At 37.0% G+C, this 21,498-nt stretch overlaps 2 protein-coding genes across 6 annotated transcripts; both read left to right on the plus strand.

Annotated features, from left to right (window-relative positions):
• Positions 1-1,637: 1,637 nt before the first annotated feature.
• LOC100536964 (E3 ubiquitin-protein ligase RBBP6-like) lies at positions 1,638-4,026 on the plus strand. 4 transcript variants are annotated; one of them, XM_073909076.1, is made up of 7 exons: positions 1,638-2,588; positions 2,782-2,878; positions 2,982-3,057; positions 3,204-3,292; positions 3,369-3,429; positions 3,532-3,671; positions 3,767-4,024. In XM_073909076.1, exons 1-7 carry the CDS (start codon positions 2,429-2,431, stop codon positions 3,939-3,941), a joined length of 798 nt encoding a protein of 265 aa, XP_073765177.1. In that variant the 5' UTR covers positions 1,638-2,428; the 3' UTR covers positions 3,942-4,024. The 4 variants fall into 4 exon arrangements, with proteins under 4 accessions (XP_073765177.1, XP_073765178.1, NP_001373500.1 ...); XM_073909077.1 differs by having other exon boundaries at positions 2,220-2,686; NM_001386571.1 differs by lacking the exon at positions 3,369-3,429 and having other exon boundaries at positions 2,229-2,588; positions 3,767-4,026.
• A 2,701-nt stretch (positions 4,027-6,727) lies between these two features.
• Positions 6,728-8,748, plus strand: LOC141375715 (E3 ubiquitin-protein ligase RBBP6-like). 2 transcript variants are annotated; one of them, XM_073910619.1, is made up of 7 exons: positions 6,761-7,308; positions 7,502-7,598; positions 7,702-7,777; positions 7,924-8,012; positions 8,089-8,149; positions 8,252-8,391; positions 8,487-8,748. In XM_073910619.1, the coding sequence occupies exons 1-7, from the start codon at positions 7,149-7,151 to the stop codon at positions 8,659-8,661; spliced, it is 798 nt and encodes a 265-aa protein (XP_073766720.1). In that variant the 5' UTR covers positions 6,761-7,148; the 3' UTR covers positions 8,662-8,748. The 2 variants fall into 2 exon arrangements, with proteins under 2 accessions (XP_073766722.1, XP_073766720.1); XM_073910621.1 differs by lacking the exon at positions 8,089-8,149 and having other exon boundaries at positions 6,728-7,308.
• The last annotated feature ends 12,750 nt before the right edge of the window (positions 8,749-21,498 follow it).

The raw sequence follows: 21,498 nt of genomic DNA on the forward strand, positions 1-21,498 counted from the left end.
GCTTTGCAATTAAAACAAGTTTAGTTATAATGGAGGTCATTGGGGGCAAAAACAGCCACTTGAACATTATGAACAATACATAAGGGTTAAAAGTCTAATAGACGGCTTGGTTAAAACCAGGCTAAATCTAGGCTGTCAGTGAGTGTGCACCCCTAACCCCGCCTCTCACAGTGACCTCACTAGCTCCGCTGAGTGCTTTGTGTCTCAGATTGCATGCAAGTCTGCAGCCAGATACTGCTGGAAGCTAGTCATCAAATACACAGGAACGAATGACTACACGTGTCAATCTGTCTATTAAACTATCTAATCTGTCTAGTCAGTCTTTTATTATCTTTTATATGCAAAAATATTCATTCATAAAAACATATGTATATTTGAACACTGGGTCAAATAGGGTCTGTGCATTTTAAATCTAATAACAAAAATAACCCAATGTTGGTTTTGTCCATATTTAAATGAACGTGTGTAAACGCACGCTTTGATCAAACCTTTTATTCCCCTTGATGATATTGTGCTTTTTTTTCCCCTCAATGCCCTCCAAAGTTTCAATGTTTGGCCGTGTCTGCCATATCTGTTTTGTTTAAAAAAAAAAAAGGAAAAAAAAGGAATGCATCGGTTCCTGCATGTAGAATTCAGAAATCTCATGGCATTGAAAGAAAACTGGCAGCAGTTGAGTGCCGAGGTCAAAGGTCAGATGAGCAGGCATCACACCTGATAAACACCTGGGGCAACTGTACAGTAAAAAAAAAACAAAACAAAAAAAAACAACAATACTTAATTAATGCTTTAATTTGAGAGAGACAAAAAAAACTCTTCCGTGTTAAAATTTGATGTTCCTCCAGCGTTCTTACGTCAGTCTTTAATGTCAGGTGATCCTTCAAATGTCAGTGTAAATTGTTGAGTGTACCATTAGTGCTCAGTCGTGTTTTTCATAGTTACCAGTGCCGATGGAGTTTTTTTTTTTAGAGCGTCATATTCTGCTGGAAAAGTTTCATTTTAATGGTAATATGCCATGAGCGGAGGTGTATGAGTAACTTCACAAGTTGACCATAGTCTAGAGCGATGACATGCTCATCTACTCCCAGAACCTGGCAGAACGAAATGTTGCAGCTCGTCCGGTCTTCAATGATGAGCCCAAAAGAGGCCACTTCACAGAGCCGGCCCAAGGCTTAAGAGAACTGAGAGGCAGGACAAGATGGCGGGCTGGACTTGGTTAACTTTAGATTTTACACAAATCTCATTGTTTTGTTTTTCACCTAAAATAGTAATTAAAACATCCAAGATGTGTTTTGCCTCATCAAAATGTGGAATTTGATCAGCAAACTACTCATTCTAAGACAACTATGCCTTGGGCTAAATGACTTGGCTTCAAGTACGATGCCACATGATTCAGAAATGAAGGTACAGACTGCACAAACAGATAAACGACATGATGCATCTCATTTCACCACAACTAAAGGCAGCGACAAAAAAAAAGTCAAGCTCTCACGATGATGACATTTCTCATGCAACCCTTTAGCAAGCCTACATAGTATTTATGCCTAAAAGTCACTGCATGGGTAAATAAGAAACAAGCAACACACACACACACATATATATATATATATATATATATATATATATATATATATATCCATGGGCCACTGTAAAGTAATATGGTTCTGTCATAACGTTTTGAATGAAAATCTGCATTTGGATAAGACACCTTTAGTATAGTTTTGATTTTAAGGCATAATAAAGATCAAATGCAAGTACGAGTGGATTTACATTGAAAATTTCAAACGCATCAAGAAAACCATGTGCTAAGGAAATTTCAAACCATTTGGAACGCACAGAGACGAGCTTTTGTGCAAAAATGAACTTAAAGGTGCCTTTAAAAAAGTGTCAAAGTACTTTTGAAAACAAAAAAGCAAACCCCCAATAGGTGGCAGCAAGAGGCCGCTTTATTTGAGTAAAGCATTGAACGATTCATTCAGCCAAAGAAGCCAATAGGATGAACGGACAGTTGAATCAATCCCTGAATCATCGACTCACCCGAGTCTTCTTGGCGAAGGCCTGAATCGTTCGTGCAGGGAAACGTCGCTGTGTATTATTCAGAGATGGCCAACTGTTCTGCTGTTTATTTTATTATACTTATCGCAATGATTTTACTACTACTATCAATAAAATTAATATTAATAATGATAATATTGCCGGAAGTTGTACAGCGCATGCGTCACGTGTTCATCATCAGCATCCATGACAACCGTCCTGTGGGTGTTGTTTGAATCTCGCTGTGTCGATTGGCATCTGATCTCTGCGTCCTCCGTGACAATTTTTCCAGATTATCGATATTATTGATCGTTGGATACGTCGATTGATCGCCTGCTGTTCCCATCACTCAGGTTTGACCCTTTTTATTACGCTGTGCTTTGTGTTTGTGTTCAGTATGTCTTGTGTTCACTACAGGTTCCAGAGTCGACTCACCTACGACTCGCTCCAGTTTGAAGGCCTCAACATCAGCGCGGGGGAGCTGAAGCGGCAGATCATGAGGAGCAAGAGGCTGAAGTTCTGCCAGCTGAAGATCAGCAACGCCCAGACTGATGAAGGTGAGTTGAGGAAAAGACACTTCAACTGTTCTACGCTAACATTAGATGCGTTACATCAGACACTTCTGGAAGCTGTAAGGTGGTGCTGATGCTGACATGTAGGGATGTTTTGGCTGTTTTAAAAGGCTAATGGCTCTCAAAGTATACCGTGCTCCATAATTATGTGCTGATTCTGATTTTATTTTGCTGTCAGAATACACAGATGATGCTCTCATCCCTAAAAACACGTCGGTCATCATCAGACGGATCCCTGCGGCGGGACTGAAGTCCTCAAACAGAAGATTTGTTGGGTGAGTGCTGTGAAATGAGCACACGCGTCCTCTGTTAGATGTTATATGAAGACTCCTGGTCTGTCCCTGGTGTTTTAGTCACACAAGCTCCTTTGTTTTGCAGACATCAAGCTGGACGCTGGCGTGAACCTTCACCTAGAGCTGATCCTTCACTCCTCTCACTGGAGCAGTTGTTGAAGGTATTGAACAAATGAATAGCACAATAGCAAAACGCAATGTAAAGCACACAATATACGCACACGCACTCAGCTTCTTAGGGAGATTTGAGATTGTTTGAAGGGTTGAGGGTGAAAAAGATTCAAATGTGCAAATGCCTGTGAAACAGACTGAGAATCTGGCTGAGGCAAAGGCGTCAGAGGAGGACAAGCTGAAAGCGGTGATGTACCAGTCCAGCCTGTGCTACTACTCCAGCAGGTGAGCGTTCAGACACTGACAGGTTTGCTTTGTGAGAGATGTCTGAGCTGATTCTCATGGTTCTGATGTTCACTAGTGAGGCCATGAGGCTGCTTGGGATCCCGGGACACCACATTAGGCACTGCCCCACTAATGTGGTAACTGGGTTTTCCAAGCTCACGGTTGCTGTGAACTTGAGCTCTTGTCCTCATCAGTCAGATTGTTTGCTCAGAGTTTGACTGTCACTCCTCAATTCACAGGGCAGCCGCTCCGCGCCGCACAAGCGCATCCGGAAGAGCACAGGGATTCCCCGCAGCTTCCTGTTGGAGGTGGACGACCCAGACCGAAAGGGAGTCATGATAGACGGCAGCGGCCGATACGTCATTCCCATCATAGACGCGTGAGTAAACTGTACTTGGCATAGCCGCATGTTCTAGTGTTTGTCCAAATCTCACATGATGTCTGCTTGTGTGTGTTTGCGCTCGATCTGTTCAGTGAGGCCTATGCTGCTGAGAAGAGAAAGAGGCCGTCCTTCTCCTGCCAGACCGAGCCTTTGCCCTCCTCGTCCTCAGCAGGTGCGGCATCTTCGGTCCGGGACGCCGGAGGGAAACGGTCCCGCTCCCCATCTTCACCAGAGACGCGCGGCGACCAGAAGAGACCACGTCGCTGAGAGACCTTCATCCAAGAGACCTGGAGCCGACGTGTAAATATTGTACATAGTTTATTAATAAAAGATAATAAAGATTATAGCCGCATGAACTGTGTGGACTGGTTAACCTTCACTCCAGCAGTGCAACACACACATACCCACACACACACACACACACACACACGAATGAATTCATAAACACAATATCATGAAGTTTTGCTTTAATTTAGGAAAAGAGAAACTCTTCTGGGCTAAAATCTGATGGGTTTTTTTCAGCGTTCTTACTTCAGTCTTTAATGTCAGGTGATCCTTCAAATGTCAGTGTAAAGTGTTGAGTACACTATTAGTGCTCAGTCGTGTTTTTCATAGTTACCAGTGCCGATGGAGTTTTTTGAAGCGTCATATTCTGCTGGAAACGTTTCATTTGAATGGTAATGTCCCATAAGCGGAGGTCTTGTGAGTAACTTCACAAGTCGGTCAAAGTCTACACCGGTGACAAGCTCATCTACTCCCAGAACCTGCTACTCTCTACCTACACGCTGTCAGCTGATGTTTCAAAACCTCAACACTCGCATACAGAACAGCCTCAGCGTCTGCACCACTTATCGGCACTAGCTGCAAGTCTACACCCCCTCTGTCCAGAAGTGAGCACAGCCTCTTGGTACCATCCCAGCAAGCATTTTTTTGGGGTGTTTAAAGGTGCCAACTGACCATCAAAAGTAAAAATGACTCATTTTATCTCATCCCAACAGGGAAACCACCAACAATAAAGAATGAGTTACTATCTGGTGTCATGGCTTTGCAATTAAAACAAGTTTAGTTATAATGGAGGTCATTGGGGGCAAAAACAGCCACTTGAACAATATGAACAATACATAAGGGTTAAAAGTCTAATAGACGGCTTGGTTAAAACCAGGCTAAATCTAGGCTGTCAGTGAGTGTGCACCCCTAACCCCGCCTCTCACAGTGACCTCACTAGCTCCGCTGAGTGCTTTGTGTCTCAGATTGCATGCAAGTCTGCAGCCAGATACTGCTGGAAGCTAGTCATCAAATACACAGGAACGAATGACTACACGTGTCAATCTGTCTATTAAACTATCTAATCTGTCTAGTCAGTCTTTTATTATCTTTTATATGCAAAAATATTCATTCATAAAAACATATGTATATATGAACACTGGGTCAAATAGGGTCCGTGCATTTTAAATCTAATAACAAAAATAACCCAATGTTGGTTTTGTCCATATTTAAATGAACGTGTGTAAACGCACGCTTTGATCAAACCTTTTATTCCCCTTGATGATATTGTGCTTTTTTTTCCCCTCAATGCCCTCCAAAGTTTCAATGTTTGGCCGTGTCTGCCATATCTGTTTTGTTTAAAAAAAAAAAAGGAAAAAAAAGGAATGCATCGGTTCCTGCATGTAGAATTCAGAAATCTCATGGCATTGAAAGAAAACTGGCAGCAGTTGAGTGCCGAGGTCAAAGGTCAGATGAGCAGGCATCACACCTGATAAACACCTGGGGCAACTGTACAGTAAAAAAAAAAAAAAACAACAAGATTAAGAAATATTGCTTTAATTTGAGAGAGACAAAAAAAACTCTTCCGTGTTAAAATTTGATGTTCCTCCAGCGTTCTTACGTCAGTCTTTAATGTCAGGTGATCCTTCAAATGTCAGTGTAAATTGTTGAGTGTACCATTAGTGCTCAGTCGTGTTTTTCATAGTTACCAGTGCCGATGGAGTTTTTTTTTTTAGAGCGTCATATTCTGCTGGAAAAGTTTCATTTTAATGGTAATATGCCATGAGCGGAGGTGTATGAGTAACTTCACAAGTTGACCATAGTCTAGAGCGATGACATGCTCATCTACTCCCAGAACCTGGCAGAACGAAATGTTGCAGCTCGTCCGGTCTTCAATGATGAGCCCAAAAGAGGCCACTTCACAGAGCCGGCCCAAGGCTTAAGAGAACTGAGAGGCAGGACAAGATGGCGGGCTGGACTTGGTTAACTTTAGATTTTACACAAATCTCATTGTTTTGTTTTTCACCTAAAATAGTAATTAAAACATCCAAGATGTGTTTTGCCTCATCAAAATGTGGAATTTGATCAGCAAACTACTCATTCTAAGACAACTATGCCTTGGGCTAAATGACTTGGCTTCAAGTACGATGCCACACGATTCAGAAATGAAGGTACAGACTGCACAAACAGATAAACGACATGATGCATCTCATTTCACCACAACTAAAGGCAGCGACAAAAAAAAAGTCAAGCTCTCACGATGATGACATTTCTCATGCAACCCTTTAGCAAGCCTACATAGTATTTATGCCTAAAAGTCACTGCATGGGTAAATAAGAAACAAGCAACACACACACACACACATATATATATATATATATATATATATATATATATATATATATATATATATATCCATGGGCCACTGTAAAGTAATATGGTTCTGTCATAACGTTTTGAATGAAAATCTGCATTTGGATAAGACACCTTTAGTATAGTTTTGATTTTAAGGCATAATAAAGATCAAATGCAAGTACGAGTGGATTTACATTGAAAATTTCAAACGCATCAAGAAAACCATGTGCTGAGGAAATTTCAAACCATTTGGAACGCACAGAGACGAGCTTTTGTGCAAAAATGAACTTAAAGGTGCCTTTAAAAAAGTGTCAAAGTACTTTTGAAAACAAAAAAGCAAACCCCCAATAGGTGGCAGCAAGAGGCCGCTTTATTTGAGTAAAGCATTGAACGATTCATTCAGCCAAAGAAGCCAATAGGATGAACGGACAGTTGAATCAATCCCTGAATCATCGACTCACCCGAGTCTTCTTGGCGAAGGCCTGAATCGTTCGTGCAGGGAAACGTCGCTGTGTATTATTCAGAGATGGCCAACTGTTCTGCTGTTTATTTTATTATACTTATCGCAATGATTTTACTACTACTATCAATAAAATTAATATTAATAATGATAATATTGCCGGAAGTTGTACAGCGCATGCGTCACGTGTTCATCATCAGCATCCATGACAACCGTCCTGTGGGTGTTGTTTGAATCTCGCTGTGTCGATTGGCATCTGATCTCTGCGTCCTCCGTGACAATTTTTCCAGATTATCGATATTATTGATCGTTGGATACGTCGATTGATCGCCTGCTGTTCCCATCACTCAGGTTTGACCCTTTTTATTACGCTGTGCTTTGTGTTTGTGTTCAGTATGTCTTGTGTTCACTACAGGTTCCAGAGTCGACTCACCTACGACTCGCTCCAGTTTGAAGGCCTCAACATCAGCGCGGGGGAGCTGAAACGGCAGATCATGAGGAGCAAGAGGCTGAAGTTCTGCCAGCTGAAGATCAGCAACGCCCAGACTGATGAAGGTGAGTTGAGGAAAAGACACTTCAACTGTTCTACGCTAACATTAGATGCGTTACATCAGACACTTCTGGAAGCTGTAAGGTGGTGCTGATGCTGACATGTAGGGATGTTTTGGCTGTTTTAAAAGGCTAATGGCTCTCAAAGTATACCGTGCTCCATAATTATGTGCTGATTCTGATTTTATTTTGCTGTCAGAATACACAGATGATGCTCTCATCCCTAAAAACACGTCGGTCATCATCAGACGGATCCCTGCGGCGGGACTGAAGTCCTCAAACAGAAGATTTGTTGGGTAAGTGCTGTGAAATGAGCACACGCGTCCTCTGTTAGATGTTATATGAAGACTCCTGGTCTGTCCCTGGTGTTTTAGTCACACAAGCTCCTTTGTTTTGCAGACATCAAGCTGGACGCTGGCGTGAACCTTCACCTAGAGCTGATCCTTCACTCCTCTCACTGGAGCAGTTGTTGAAGGTATTGAACAAATGAATAGCACAATAGCAAAACGCAATGTAAAGCACACAATATACGCACACGCACTCAGCTTCTTAGGGAGATTTGAGATTGTTTGAAGGGTTGAGGGTGAAAAAGATTCAAATGTGCAAATGCCTGTGAAACAGACTGAGAATCTGGCTGAGGCAAAGGCGTCAGAGGAGGACAAGCTGAAAGCGGTGATGTACCAGTCCAGCCTGTGCTACTACTCCAGCAGGTGAGCGTTCAGACACTGACAGGTTTGCTTTGTGAGAGATGTCTGAGCTGATTCTCATGGTTCTGATGTTCACTAGTGAGGCCATGAGGCTGCTTGGGATCCCGGGACACCACATTAGGCACTGCCCCACTAATGTGGTAACTGGGTTTTCCAAGCTCACGGTTGCTGTGAACTTGAGCTCTTGTCCTCATCAGTCAGATTGTTTGCTCAGAGTTTGACTGTCACTCCTCAATTCACAGGGCAGCCGCTCCGCGCCGCACAAGCGCATCCGGAAGAGCACAGGGATTCCCCGCAGCTTCCTGTTGGAGGTGGACGACCCAGACCGAAAGGGAGTCATGATAGACGGCAGCGGCCGATACGTCATTCCCATCATAGACGCGTGAGTAAACTGTACTTGGCATAGCCGCATGTTCTAGTGTTTGTCCAAATCTCACATGATGTCTGCTTGTGTGTGTTTGCGCTCGATCTGTTCAGTGAGGCCTATGCTGCTGAGAAGAGAAAGAGGCCGTCCTTCTCCTGCCAGACCGAGCCTTTGCCCTCCTCGTCCTCAGCAGGTGCGGCATCTTCGGTCCGGGACGCCGGAGGGAAACGGTCCCGCTCCCCATCTTCACCAGAGACGCGCGGCGACCAGAAGAGACCACGTCGCTGAGAGACCTTCATCCAAGAGACCTGGAGCCGACGTGTAAATATTGTACATAGTTTATTAATAAAAGATAATAAAGATTATAGCCGCATGAACTGTGTGGACTGGTTAACCTTCACTCCAGCAGTGCAACACACACACACACATACAGGCATACATGGTTTATGAGGTCAATGTGACTTTTTGGTGGTTTACGGGGACATACCTTTGCCAACATCCTACGAACATAAAACTTGTGCCAAAATTTTTTATTTGAGCTACAAAAGGCAAACAACGCTTAAAAACAGCAATTTTAGTTTCACAACACACTCAAATTAACTATGTGACATTTCACAGGCTTATGGGGACAGACAAAATCATGGTTTACAAGGTCTGTTTACATGTTACACACAAACCTAGCCCCTTCATGGTTTAAAAGGACTGATTAACACATTTTACATATCACACTATTCTGCTATTGCAGTAAGGGTGACAACAGAACAGACTCTGGCTTTCCTCAGCTAGACACCTGCTAAACCCATCTCAGTTGCTAAGGTTCTGCCTGTCACTTCTTAAATGACAAAATACTATTTTGCTTAAAATACACTTTTGATTTAACAATTCTGTAGGCTTATTGTGTTGTATCAGTTAAACAATCTGTTTAATGTACTGTTGAACAATAACCTGAAAAAGACAGCATTTTAACATTAAAGTATGAAGAGTTAATTGTTTAAGGGCCTTTGCTCTTATTTTATAGGACAGTAGATATTTTGAAAGGCAACTTCAGATAAAAAAAGAACATAATTGGCAAAGAACCTTCAACCATGAACAACCAGAAGCACAACTGTACGATAACATATTCATTATTTTATTCTTTTACTTGGCCAGAACACAAATGTTCCCCTCTGTGAACTCTGTGTGGAGTTTGCATGTTCTCTGTGTTGGAGTGGGTTTCCTCCAGGTGCTCCGGTTTCCCCCACAGTCCAAAGACAAGCGGTACAGGGGATTGAATACACTAAATTGTCCGTAGTGTGTGTGTATGAGTGTGTATGGATGTTTTCCAGTGATGGGTTGCAGCTGGAAGAACAACCGCAACGTAAAACATATTCTGGATAAGTTGGTGGTTCATTTCACTGTGGAAACCCCTGATAAATAAAGGGGTTAAGCCGAAAAGAAAATGAATGAATGAATGATTACAGCTTATAAACAAACTAATGGTATTTTAAAATTTAATTAAGTCGTTCAACAGATTATTCTTTTTCAAATTTAAATATTTATACTAGAACACAACATGGTAGTGCACTAGAATACTGTCAAATACAAAACATTGCCACTCAATGACAGAAATAAAAAAATAAACTTTTTTTATTTTACTTTTGAAGTCCAGGAAAACAGCAGGGGAACTAAACATGTATATACATTTTATTATGAAATGCATCAACTATTATCGCTCTGACAAGAACAAAAAATAGATGGATAAAAATAGATAAAAAGATAGATAAAAAGAAAAAAAGATAAAACTAGACATAAAAGTTTGATTCCACAAATTGAATGATACATACAGAATGATATGAACACAAAACAGATTAAAAACTAAATTTCGTAATGTGACAGTAATATAATGTGTTATAATGTGACTAATTAATATCATACACATTTTCACTTTTTTGTCACAGTGACAATATTTGACCATTTTCAAACATGTAAATAAAAAACAAAAAACATGTCTTTTTGCTACTCAACACTGTTGTAAATGTTTAGTCTGAGGGACTGCATTTGTGGGTTATGTATTTTTGTGTGATGGGTATTGCCCAGGCTCATGAAGCAGACGTGGACCTGGACTGTGGAGCAGTACCAGACTGTGGAGTAGTGGCAGACATGGGTTGAGAAGCAGAGGCAAACTGTAGAGCAATGTAGAGACTACCCTAGAGTGATGATGGACTGTGAAGCACTGGCATGGAACAGAAGTGGGTTTGAAAATGGTTAAATATTGTCACTCTGTGACAAGGAAAAAAAATGAAAATGTGTATAATAATAATCAGTCTTTTGAACTCATTACAGCCTTCACGTCTGCTTTTGTCCATGGTCTTCTCATGTAGGTTGTTCTGCCAGTGCTAGAGCCTGAAAGCAAACAAGATGATTAACTGTTAGCATCACTGACTTTTAATAGATCATATCAACTGTTCATCAATATCGTTTAAAAGTCTCTTTCTTGGAAAAAAGGTTAATCCTTAGGTGTGCACTTACACCATGGTTATACATCACACAACTACATGATTTAACAGCAACATATGCGAGTATAACTTTCAGTAGCTGCTTTGAATCATTGTGGACTATTGAAAGTGATATGACCTTTCCATGTAAAGACTTTTCTTAATTTTAAAAAAAGGCAATCAATAATTTCATAATATTCCCTATTATATTTTTCCACTGGAGAAAGTCTTCCGTTTTTTAGTTTAGCTGAATAATAAAAAGGTAAAAACTGCAAAGGTCAATATTATGAGCACAAAAAATAAAATAAAAATATATAAAATTATAAAAATTAAAATTTATTTTTTGATTTTTTTGTCAGCCAGATATCGCAGAGCCCTATTTAAAAATGGCCAGATACAAAAGAGAAAGTGATAAATGGAAGACATTGACGAGAAATGTAGCATAGGAAAAAGCATTTGTGCATTTGCGCTACAAGCACTGCGATAGAAAGTCTGAACGTGTATTGAGTGCTGCTGGAAACATTGCGACTCCAACTAGGTCTGCTTAATCCAGACAATGTGTCAGCATGTTAGCTTTTCTGTCAAATAATTTACCAAAAACAGTGGAGAGTTAGTAGCCTACGCTGTTTTTTCCTCAACATCTCATTTATATTGTTATCAATAGGCTAATATTTTTTGTTCTTCTTTTTATTATTATCATTATTATTATTAGTTACTATTTATATTATCATTGATACTGAAAAGTGTTATTTAGGCTATTTGTGAAGTTCTTAAAAATGAAACATTTAATTATTATACAGGAGGGGGGAACCAGTGAATATTGTCCTCACCACTTAAAAAAATGTGTAAATAAAAAAAAAAAAAAAAAAACTAAAAATAAAGGATAAAAGGAAAAGCATGCTCTTCATCATTTTTCATAATCTGATTTGTACATGCTGCTGTGTGTGTGCACTTAGGCTAGACGAGCAGAGTACACACATCTAAAGTTATCTTACTGTGAGCGTTTTAATGGTCAAATAGGTGTCAAAATGCTGTGTTCAGTGATCATTTATTCATTTATAAGATGCTTAAAGCACAGTTTGTTTCATATTTTTATTCTATTGTACATATTTCCCTTTGCTCATTTACAGGGAGGAAAATAACTGCATATATACAGTTGAAATCCAAATTATTAGCCCTCCTGAATTATTAGCAACCATTTTCCACCAATTTCTGTTTAATGGAAAGAAGATTTTTTTTCAACCCATTTCTAAACATAATAGTTTTAATAACTAATTTTTTATAACTGATTTCATTCATCTTTGTTATGATGACAGCACATACTTTACTATATATTTTTCAAAGTACAAGCATTCAGATTAAAGTACAATTCAAAGGCTTAATTAGGATAATTGGGCAAGTCATTAATATTGACCTTAAAATAGGTTTCAAAATATTTAAACCTGCTTTTATTCTAGCCAAAATAAAACAAATAAGACTTCCTCCAGAAGAAAAAAAATATTATAGAAAATACTGTAAAAAAAATCCTGAATTTGTTAAACATCCTTTTGGAAATATTTATTAAAAAAATATAAATAAAAAATTCACAGGAGCGCTAATAATTTTGACTTCAGCTGAAAAATCGTTTTCAATAATCTTGTTTGCAATTATAACAAAAACAATCGTGATTATGATTTTCCCATAATAGAGCAGCCCTTACTGTATGTGTAATGTAGCCTACAGTAGATTATGTGATGTGATAAATTAAAAAATACATTTTCTTTTTTCTTAGTAATAAACATGCTTTTACACTATACTGTATGCTTTAGAAAAGATACAATAGATGGTGAGAAGTATAGCCCCAGGCTGCAAAAATTAAACAAATATAAGAATGAAGTTGTTTAGCCTTTATAGCGCCCTATTAAATTGTGTTGGGGTAAAAAGAATGTTTACATTTCTTTGACTATCATGGCGATGTTATTACCTCAAATCTTAAACGTGCGCACATTGCAAGAAATGAAAATCGCGTCACAGCACACACTACAAAATATTAAGGTTATCGAGTCAATGAAACACATCACCTGATTGCAGTATAACTTGCTTTATCAATAATTATTATTATTTATTATAGGCCAGGTTACAAATATTTGAAAATCTGTCACTACATGCCAAACACTCAAAATAGGTTCCCTTTTGCATAGCTATTAGTGGCAGTTATGAATTAAATAAATGGGCATATCGGCACGTAAGGTGAGTCGACTATTATTTATCGTCTGTTTATTTTTCTCTGTTCATTTCTTTCACATGCATGCAGAGTGAACAGTCTGTGCTGTTTCTGCTTGTTTAATAGAGCGCCTCCTCTTATAGCCGGCCTATTTCGGTATAAAGGACAAAAATTTTTTTTTTTATATACTGTATGCTATTCTATCCCCTATATTAAACACAGCAAATGTATAATTAAATATTAGAAACATAAATATTTTAAGTTTCTAAAAGCACATTTTAATGTTTAAGCATTGTTTATTGGCCGTCGGCGTCGATGATGTGCACCTCTCAAAAAATGTAACTACAAGTCGCAACGACACAGAGCGCAAGGTCGTGATTTGTTTGATGGTCGTGATTGGTCGGCTTGGCAGCGCTGACAAGTCTGGGGGCGGGACCAAGAGCCGTGCGAGTGGTGCGAGCCCAATAGAGCGATTGTTTACAAGTGTGGAGTCCCATGAAGGAGCTCTGGGGTCTGTTCTTCGTACGTGGATTACTCAGTTAGCTGGATTTGGATATTGATGATTTGACATGATCCAGGATCGTTTCGTTCTTCAAAGCTGATCTGAGAGTTGTTGTCATAGCAACAGTTCTGCTAGCTCAAACCTGATCGGAAGCAGGTTCAATTCATATAAACAGGATTAGATTGGGTCAGTTCAACCAAAGATATTAGAGAAAGTACAGAATTATGATATTTTCTTACAGTAGTAGTTATATACACTTGGGAAAATAGCTTTAAAAAAATTAACTATATATATAAAGTTATAGTTATTAATAAAATAAATAAAGTTATATTAACAAAACTTATGCAATCTGCACCCTCGAAATGAAAGTACAAAGAGAAAATTTATTGATATGAACTTCTTAGATCGCTTTAGTACAATTTGTGTATGATAATAGAAATGCAGAATATGTGACTTTAAAAAAAAAGAAATAATACATTAATGCAGTCATGAACTTGTTTTGACAGTAAATATGCCAGTGATTATGCTTCACAAAAGTTGCAGACGCCTTTACCAATATCAAAATGCTTTTGTAAACATCCAGTTATTCCATGCAGTGATTAAAAAAACGGCTACTGTAATAAAGAAAATATTTTCTAAATGTAGAACTAAATACATTGATTTGCATTGAAATACATGATAAATACTCTTGACACATGACAGTGTAAAGCCTGCAGTTCACAACATATGTGGAAAGTAATTGCGTGTCATATTTAACAAATCGTCGATTGCTAATTTGATGTAATTTTGCTCACATGGATAATTGAATATTAATCAGATGATGTCATTATGCTGCTGTTTCGTCAGCCAATCGTTGCATTGCTGATCATGATTTCTAGGATCGATAGATCTGTCCTTCACAACACACGCAGCGATCTCAGATCAGTTCATCCAGACATTCTAATCTGATTCACGAACTTGTTTGAAGAACCAAATTAGCCAGAGATCAGTTATCAAGATGAAAAGATCCGGGATCGGCAAAATCATCTTAGATCATTTAAGCGAGGTACGAAGAACGGACCCCTGGATAGAAAGTTTTGTGTTGTGTTTATCTCATAGTTAAAGTTGTTCCACGTCCGCCGGTTCCAGCCTCAAAATGAGCGAGTTTGAGTCACTTGCATGTTCAGGAAGCGTTTAGAAAAAACAAAACAACAGCGAAGAAACTCAACACAGAGGAACATTAACACCTCACTGCCAACTAGCGTTTTGAAAGTGTTAATGCAGACCAACAGAGACATTGCGCAGAAGTAAAATAAACAGCTACGCGCGTTGCATGTGCCGTGGGTTACGCCGATCATAACGCAGAAGTATAAACCAGGCTCTATAAACTTTAATTTCATAAGTGCATACAATATAATATTAATAATAATAAGACAATTAGCATGTTTATCAGGGTAGACGACATGCAGTGAGTGGATAATTCCATATGTGCAATATGTACATTTAAATCTCTCCATTTTGCTGTAATGGCTGTGCTGTGTTTGACTGGCAATAGCTTTTAGATTATAACCCGCGACCCACTTATTAATATGCAGCCTTTTTTGATTACATGGGGCCAGTTGCACCAGCAGTGTGTAAGTTAAAATGAAGCCTAGTTGTGACTTAAAGGGACACTAATTTACAATGTACGCACTACTAAATATTTCTGTGTTGCAGCATTTCACTCAGTTTAAACCTAACGCTGTGTTCCAACTAAAAATTTACCGCAGCCTCCCCCCATGTATAATGGTAGAAAAGAGCTGACGGTCAGATTAGTTTACATCGAGGAGCTTGCGATGATCTCCCTCTATTCACAGCCTTATTTTCTTCCTAAATCTCGCATTTCTTTCGGTTTGTGAATGAAGAGTTTAATTTTGTTTCAAGAAATGTTTTGTGTTAACATACATTTCTTTATGGCTGGGTTTTTTCTCCCTGCTATTTTTTCTTTAACGTGTAGAATATTTAAAAAATCAAGTTTTATGTTTTGATAACTTTGTGTAATTTGTGTGCATTCACAGCAAATTTTCAAAGAACAGTTATATGTAGATGCATTAGTTGCAGAATTCTAAATCAGTTTAACGATTGAAACACTTTTTATTTGATATTAGGTGATTTAATGCAACTATGTATGGCTTTACGGAGAGCTTATGACCTTACTAACTACGGTTTGCCTTAAGAGCATGTGGTGCAACCGAAGTAAAAACAACTTTAGTTATAAACATGCCAGTAGTTATTATTATTATTATTATTACTACTACTTCTATTATTATTAGGCAATTTTCTGAAGCAACCCCTGTAACCAATTTAGTGCTTTTGGGTTGTTGTTGTTTTCGGTTAAAGCGCAATGCCCCATTAACACCTCAGACAGGCTGCTTCATTAATAGCCAAACATTTTGTTTGAGATGAGGGCAGGGGTATATCTTGAGTATATTTCACAAGCAAGGTTGACACAAAATCCCCGGTTATATACCTTTTACCTATAGGCCAACTTCTGGTAATGTAGGCTTATATAGGCTGTTTCTATTCACAGCAACTTATGGACTGAACTACGTGTTAATTAAAATTTCTATATTAGGCTCGTAGCAATTGATATTGGAGTCATGGAATATTGTTTGCATTTATTTTGCATATTGTTTGCAATATCCTACTTTAATAATAATAATAATAATTAATATTATATTAAAAAGTTTTTTCTATTTCTAAATAAATAGCCTACTGTAAATTAGGCCTACAACCATTAATGATTTATATATGAAATTAGAAATGAAATTCTTAATAATATTTGTAAAGGAAACAAATATAGGTCTTATATGTGCCGTTATATATATTTCAATTAATATGGAATATAAGTGCATGTTTTCACCAAAACTATGATAGATTTTTTTTTAAATGTGTGATTGTGTAAAACAATATAATTTGCAAATAAAATAATGTTTTTTTTTTTCTCTCTCTCTAAAGAAATTGTTACCACCTCGTTTAGAGCATCATTATGGGCATTTTACGTTATAACTAATGTGGGTCAAACAATAGATCTGTGACAGAGAAACTACAGGTTTTGGGACACACTCGTCACTACATCGTTCTTTTCCCAAACGACACATTGTACTATGATATTTCTGCCGCGAGTTACGTTGTTGTTTGGGAAACCCAGCCCTGGTGCAGAGCCAGAGGAAGAAGCGTGCTGCGCTTGTGGAGCAGATAAGAAGCAAGAGAAACTTCTAGACCAGGGGAGAGTTTCCCAAACAACGACATATATCTGAATGAAGGGGTAATCTACTGTATTTTAGCCTAATTATTATTTCTAATGTTTACACACTGTGAAATAGGCTAATCCAATCTTAAAAAAACACACACACTAATTCATTTTTTGTGAATTGTTTTTATTCCGAGCTAAATAACATTTTAGAAAATGTTGCATATCAAGCTGTTGGTATCTCCTCGCGGTTGAAATTGGCTGTTATGCGAAAAAAAAAAGAACAAATATTAGCTCGCAGGCTAGTTGCTTTTTAGATTTAATTTAAGCCTATATTTAGCTGACAGCGCACACTCAGCCGCGATACAGAGAGAAAAAGTAAATAATAGATTCTTTAATGTAAACGACTAAGAAAAACTTCGGCTATATACTCGGGAGAGGACGTAATGAGATCTAGACTGGCTGTAAAATATATACACCAATAGTAATAGTTAATCAACGCATTTTATTTAAAAAAAATCTACTCATTTTAATATTGCGATTTTTATATTTTTTAAGGAATGTCTGTTTTTATTAACTTTTCTGTCATTTATTTCAAATTTGTCATTATTTTATTAATTTGATGATGTTAATATTTTACATAGGCTATTTTATATACACATCTAAAATCATTCAAATTAAGGTTGTGACGATGAGGAAATTTCCCCACCGGTTAATCGACATGTGACAACACCGGTAATAACGGTATCATAGTGGGGGTCGGGTTTCCTCTTTTCTTTCTGCTTTTAAATAGCTTATAAATGCATATAATACTTTCACTTTCAGTTTTGCGGGAATTGCCAATTCGGCGTAAATTGTTTGAATGGACGAATGTGATGAATGTTAGAATGTTTTTAAAACGAATAAGAAAATAAAATAGCAAGATAAGTAATTAAATTGCACAAAGTTTAAATAAGATTAAACGAATGAACAAGAAACAAATATAAAAGAAAAGCTTTCAAAATGACATTACAAAAATGACAGGTTGACACAGTCTTTAAAAAAAAAAAAAAAAAAAACATTGTAAATTGGCATTTATTAACAGTGAGGTTTACTTGTTCTTTGCGAGGAATCCTGGCCAATATGTTGACCATCTCTGGCTTAAGATGGGATCTTGTGGGGCTCACTATGTTCCCCATCGTGCTGAACACACCCTCAGATGAGCAGCTTGTTGCACGTAAAGATACTTTTTGGTTACATTTGCTAACAGGGGGAACATGTTTGGTTGTCTTTTGTTGTCCTACCTGACTTCAATTTCTTAATGTATTATTTAGCCTATTGCATTATATATTAATAGCTTAGTCCTTATGAACAATCCGTTTATAAAATAGCCTTATTAACGAATTTATAGGCTAGTGAAGAATAAACCGAATATGAAATATGATCCTTGCATAATGATCACAACTAAACAAGCTAGCACTCATTTTATATATAAACTTTAAATAAAAAAGAAAGAAATGTTAAGAAATTAAACATTGTGTAAAAAATCTAAAGACAGGCTAAATAAAAGTAATTTTATTTAAAAGGCTAAAAAAATAATCAACATGTAAATGTATAAATATTTCGATAAGTATTGTTATGGAATATTTATAACTATATGATCTTGCTTTTTTTGGTTATATCGATACAAGCTTTGAGCTCTCTTACAAGCACAGTTGACAGGCGCAGGTGTCTTATGTCACTGTCAGTGGCGGATTACACACAGCATACCCTGGCAAGATGTTTTATTTGTTGCCGATTGGCGTGTTGTTCCTTTTTTAAAACACCTTTTGTTTTTAAAATCCCTCAAGGTAATGTTGTCTATCGAGTTATATAGTCTCCCTCGGAGATATTGTAGTTCAGTAACGTGGTTCGCAGCATATAACCGTGAAGCTTAAATAGGCTGAGCATATTTTTATTAATTTTAAGACACATTAATACAAACTAGCCACCCTTTGATTTTTTTTCGTTTACGTATATTTTTATCAATCGAAAAATGCAATGAATAGTTTAATTTGGTTTTCATTTTATTAGAATTAATATAATTAATAGGCTACACAACTCCTATTGGCTCGAATTGCGTTTTGACAGATAAGGCGTGACTTTCTGGCTCAAAGATATTTGTGCCTGTTAATTTCAGCGCTGTATTTTGACAGATTTCGCAAAGGCTTCAGCTGTTCTACCTGTCAGCTGTCACCAGCCTCAGTTTTGCGACTTGACCTGTGTGGCGTTTCGATGTCTGAATGATAGCGAGAGAGAGATGAGATCAGACCTCAGATTCGATGTGTAGCCGCACTTCACAGTTACTTTATAGCAATTTTTAATATTGGCTCACCTAAATTAACTTTTCATTTATTAAAAGCCGAAATATTTCCAGACAGATGAAGCAACTTTCGGTTTTTAAAGACAGCGGCCTCAGTGATAAAAGACGCGCGCACACAGGTTACATTCTTGTAGGCATATTCATCTTTTATTTTTTTACATGAAATGCATAAAGTGCAAAAAAGAAGAGCTGAACTTCGGAAAAAGTGCTCACTTCAGTTGCCGTGATGATTGCTTTGTTTCTCTGCAGTTGGCTTGTCGATGGCGCGGCATTGCTACATCATTCTTGTTTTAATAAAAATAAGATATTTATTATTAAACACTGTGAGATGATGGTCGCGTGATTTTTAAAATGAGAGTATGCCTTGCATATTTATTCTCACGTGATAAATGAAATATGACGCATTACTATGTTCAGATTTTAATTATAAAGCATGCTCTGGTCTTAAGTAAATTATTACGAATTCTATTTTCCATTTAATTAAAATAAATATTTAATAAAAAAATAAATTAAAAAAACGAATACTTAGAAAAAACAAATGTGAGGACGGTGTCACGGTAAAAACGTGATGTCACCGGTGTTGCGTCTTAAAACCGGTATCACCGTCAACACCGTCTATCGTGGCAAGCCTAATTAGCTTTGAACTTGAGAGAGAAAAGCGAATTTTACCTGTCAGTGGCTGCACATTGCTCCTAAATAGCATAAAGCATTTCTTTTTGATTTCAGTCTTTTGTAACATTCTTTTTTTTTTTTTTTACTTTAACCCATTAAAAGAAAAAGTGTCATAATAAATACAATTATTATTAAAAATGCAATTAAGTTTTGTCTGTCGCATAGTTAACTATGTGATGTGGGTAAATGGTGTTTCAATGCTGCAAGTCCTATATTTCAAACCTGCGGGAAGCACTGTAATTGATCGTTTTTTTTCCCAATAAGGTGGTGTAATAAATACATTACAATTTTTAATTAAAAGTTATTCACATTAAATAATAATAATAAAAAACATTGGTTTAAAGAATGTTAAAAACGCAGGATTATGTTTTAAATAACTCCAAATCGAGGCATTCATTTTAGGCCTCTACAAACTACAAAACGTCAATGCAAATTAATGCAATACTATATGTAAAAATAAACTATTATATACTATAGTGGCCTATAAAAAATGGTCAATATTGCCTTATTTCTCGTCTCGCTCAGCATGTGTGCATTGAATCGCAAGTGACAGATACAGAGGAAATTAATAAAAATAATATAGGCTAGATTTAAAATAATATAGCCCACCTAGCAGTTTTCTTTAAAATTATAATAGGCCTGTATATAAAAATGGACTGAAAATTCTTGTAGGCCTTTTGTGATGTTCAGTTATAAAAATGCTTATCTGTACATTTGTAAAACTGTCCTGTTTAGGCTATACTGCTTCTGCTTTTGAAAAGGAAAAAAATAGTCTGGGCTATACTTTGAATTAATCAAAAACAGTTATAGGTTCAGTTTGAAATTTAACTTGATAAACAGTTAATAATGGCACCTGATGTTCAAAGAAACATCAATGGGGCGTTGATTAGGGATGTTCGGTTCTGGGTTTTTTGGATGAGACTCTTAACTCCTAATTTTGGAGTCGGTGGAATACATATGCATTCACTTAAAATAGTGCAAGGATTAAATATGCTGTCTCATATCGCACTTTACACAATGCTACTACGTCAATTCCAACATTGTGTTGTTCTCTGGTCAGATAAAACCAGCAGTAAATCATTTCCAGCCAAAATAAAATAGTTATCAACCTAAACTTTTTTACAGCATATTTTAATTGTCTAGTTTAACTAGTTTAGTTTAACTTAGAAAATTACAATGCAATCTTGGAGACATAAAGTTAAAACATAATTTTAATATCAAAACGTTTAATGGAAAGATGAGTGGCAGTTCATTAACAAATAATCCCAACTGAGCCCAAACAATGTTAAAAACTATATAGAATAGTCTAATTATTTAGTATAGTCTAAGTATCTAAATACTTTACAGAGAGAATAAAATAATCTGTGGTTGTTCATTTCTTTGTTTATTGATCGGTTGAAGTGTCAAAAAATAAAGTAGCTAGCTTCTTCATTTGATTTAATGACCAATTAAATATTAAACCACATACATGAAATATTTAACTTAAATAATTCATTCATAAACAAACCTAAAATAATAAATAAAAGCAGTGTGACAGAGCAGTATATGCTTTAAGGCACAGTCTCTCTTATAAATGTGGTTTTCTTTAAAGTGTACTTTTAAATAGCTCATTAGTTTACTCTTAAATATTACTGTTTGTTTGTGCAATTTGTTAATTATTGTAATTTAATAAAGGTGTGTTAATGAGACGGCGGAAGAAAAGGAGTGACTCAGACCTAGTTT

The sequence above is a fragment of the Danio rerio genome, chromosome 8 (genome assembly GCF_049306965.1).
Source record: "Danio rerio strain Tuebingen ecotype United States chromosome 8, GRCz12tu, whole genome shotgun sequence".
In the NCBI taxonomy this organism is placed as follows: Eukaryota; Metazoa; Chordata; class Actinopteri; order Cypriniformes; family Danionidae; genus Danio; species Danio rerio.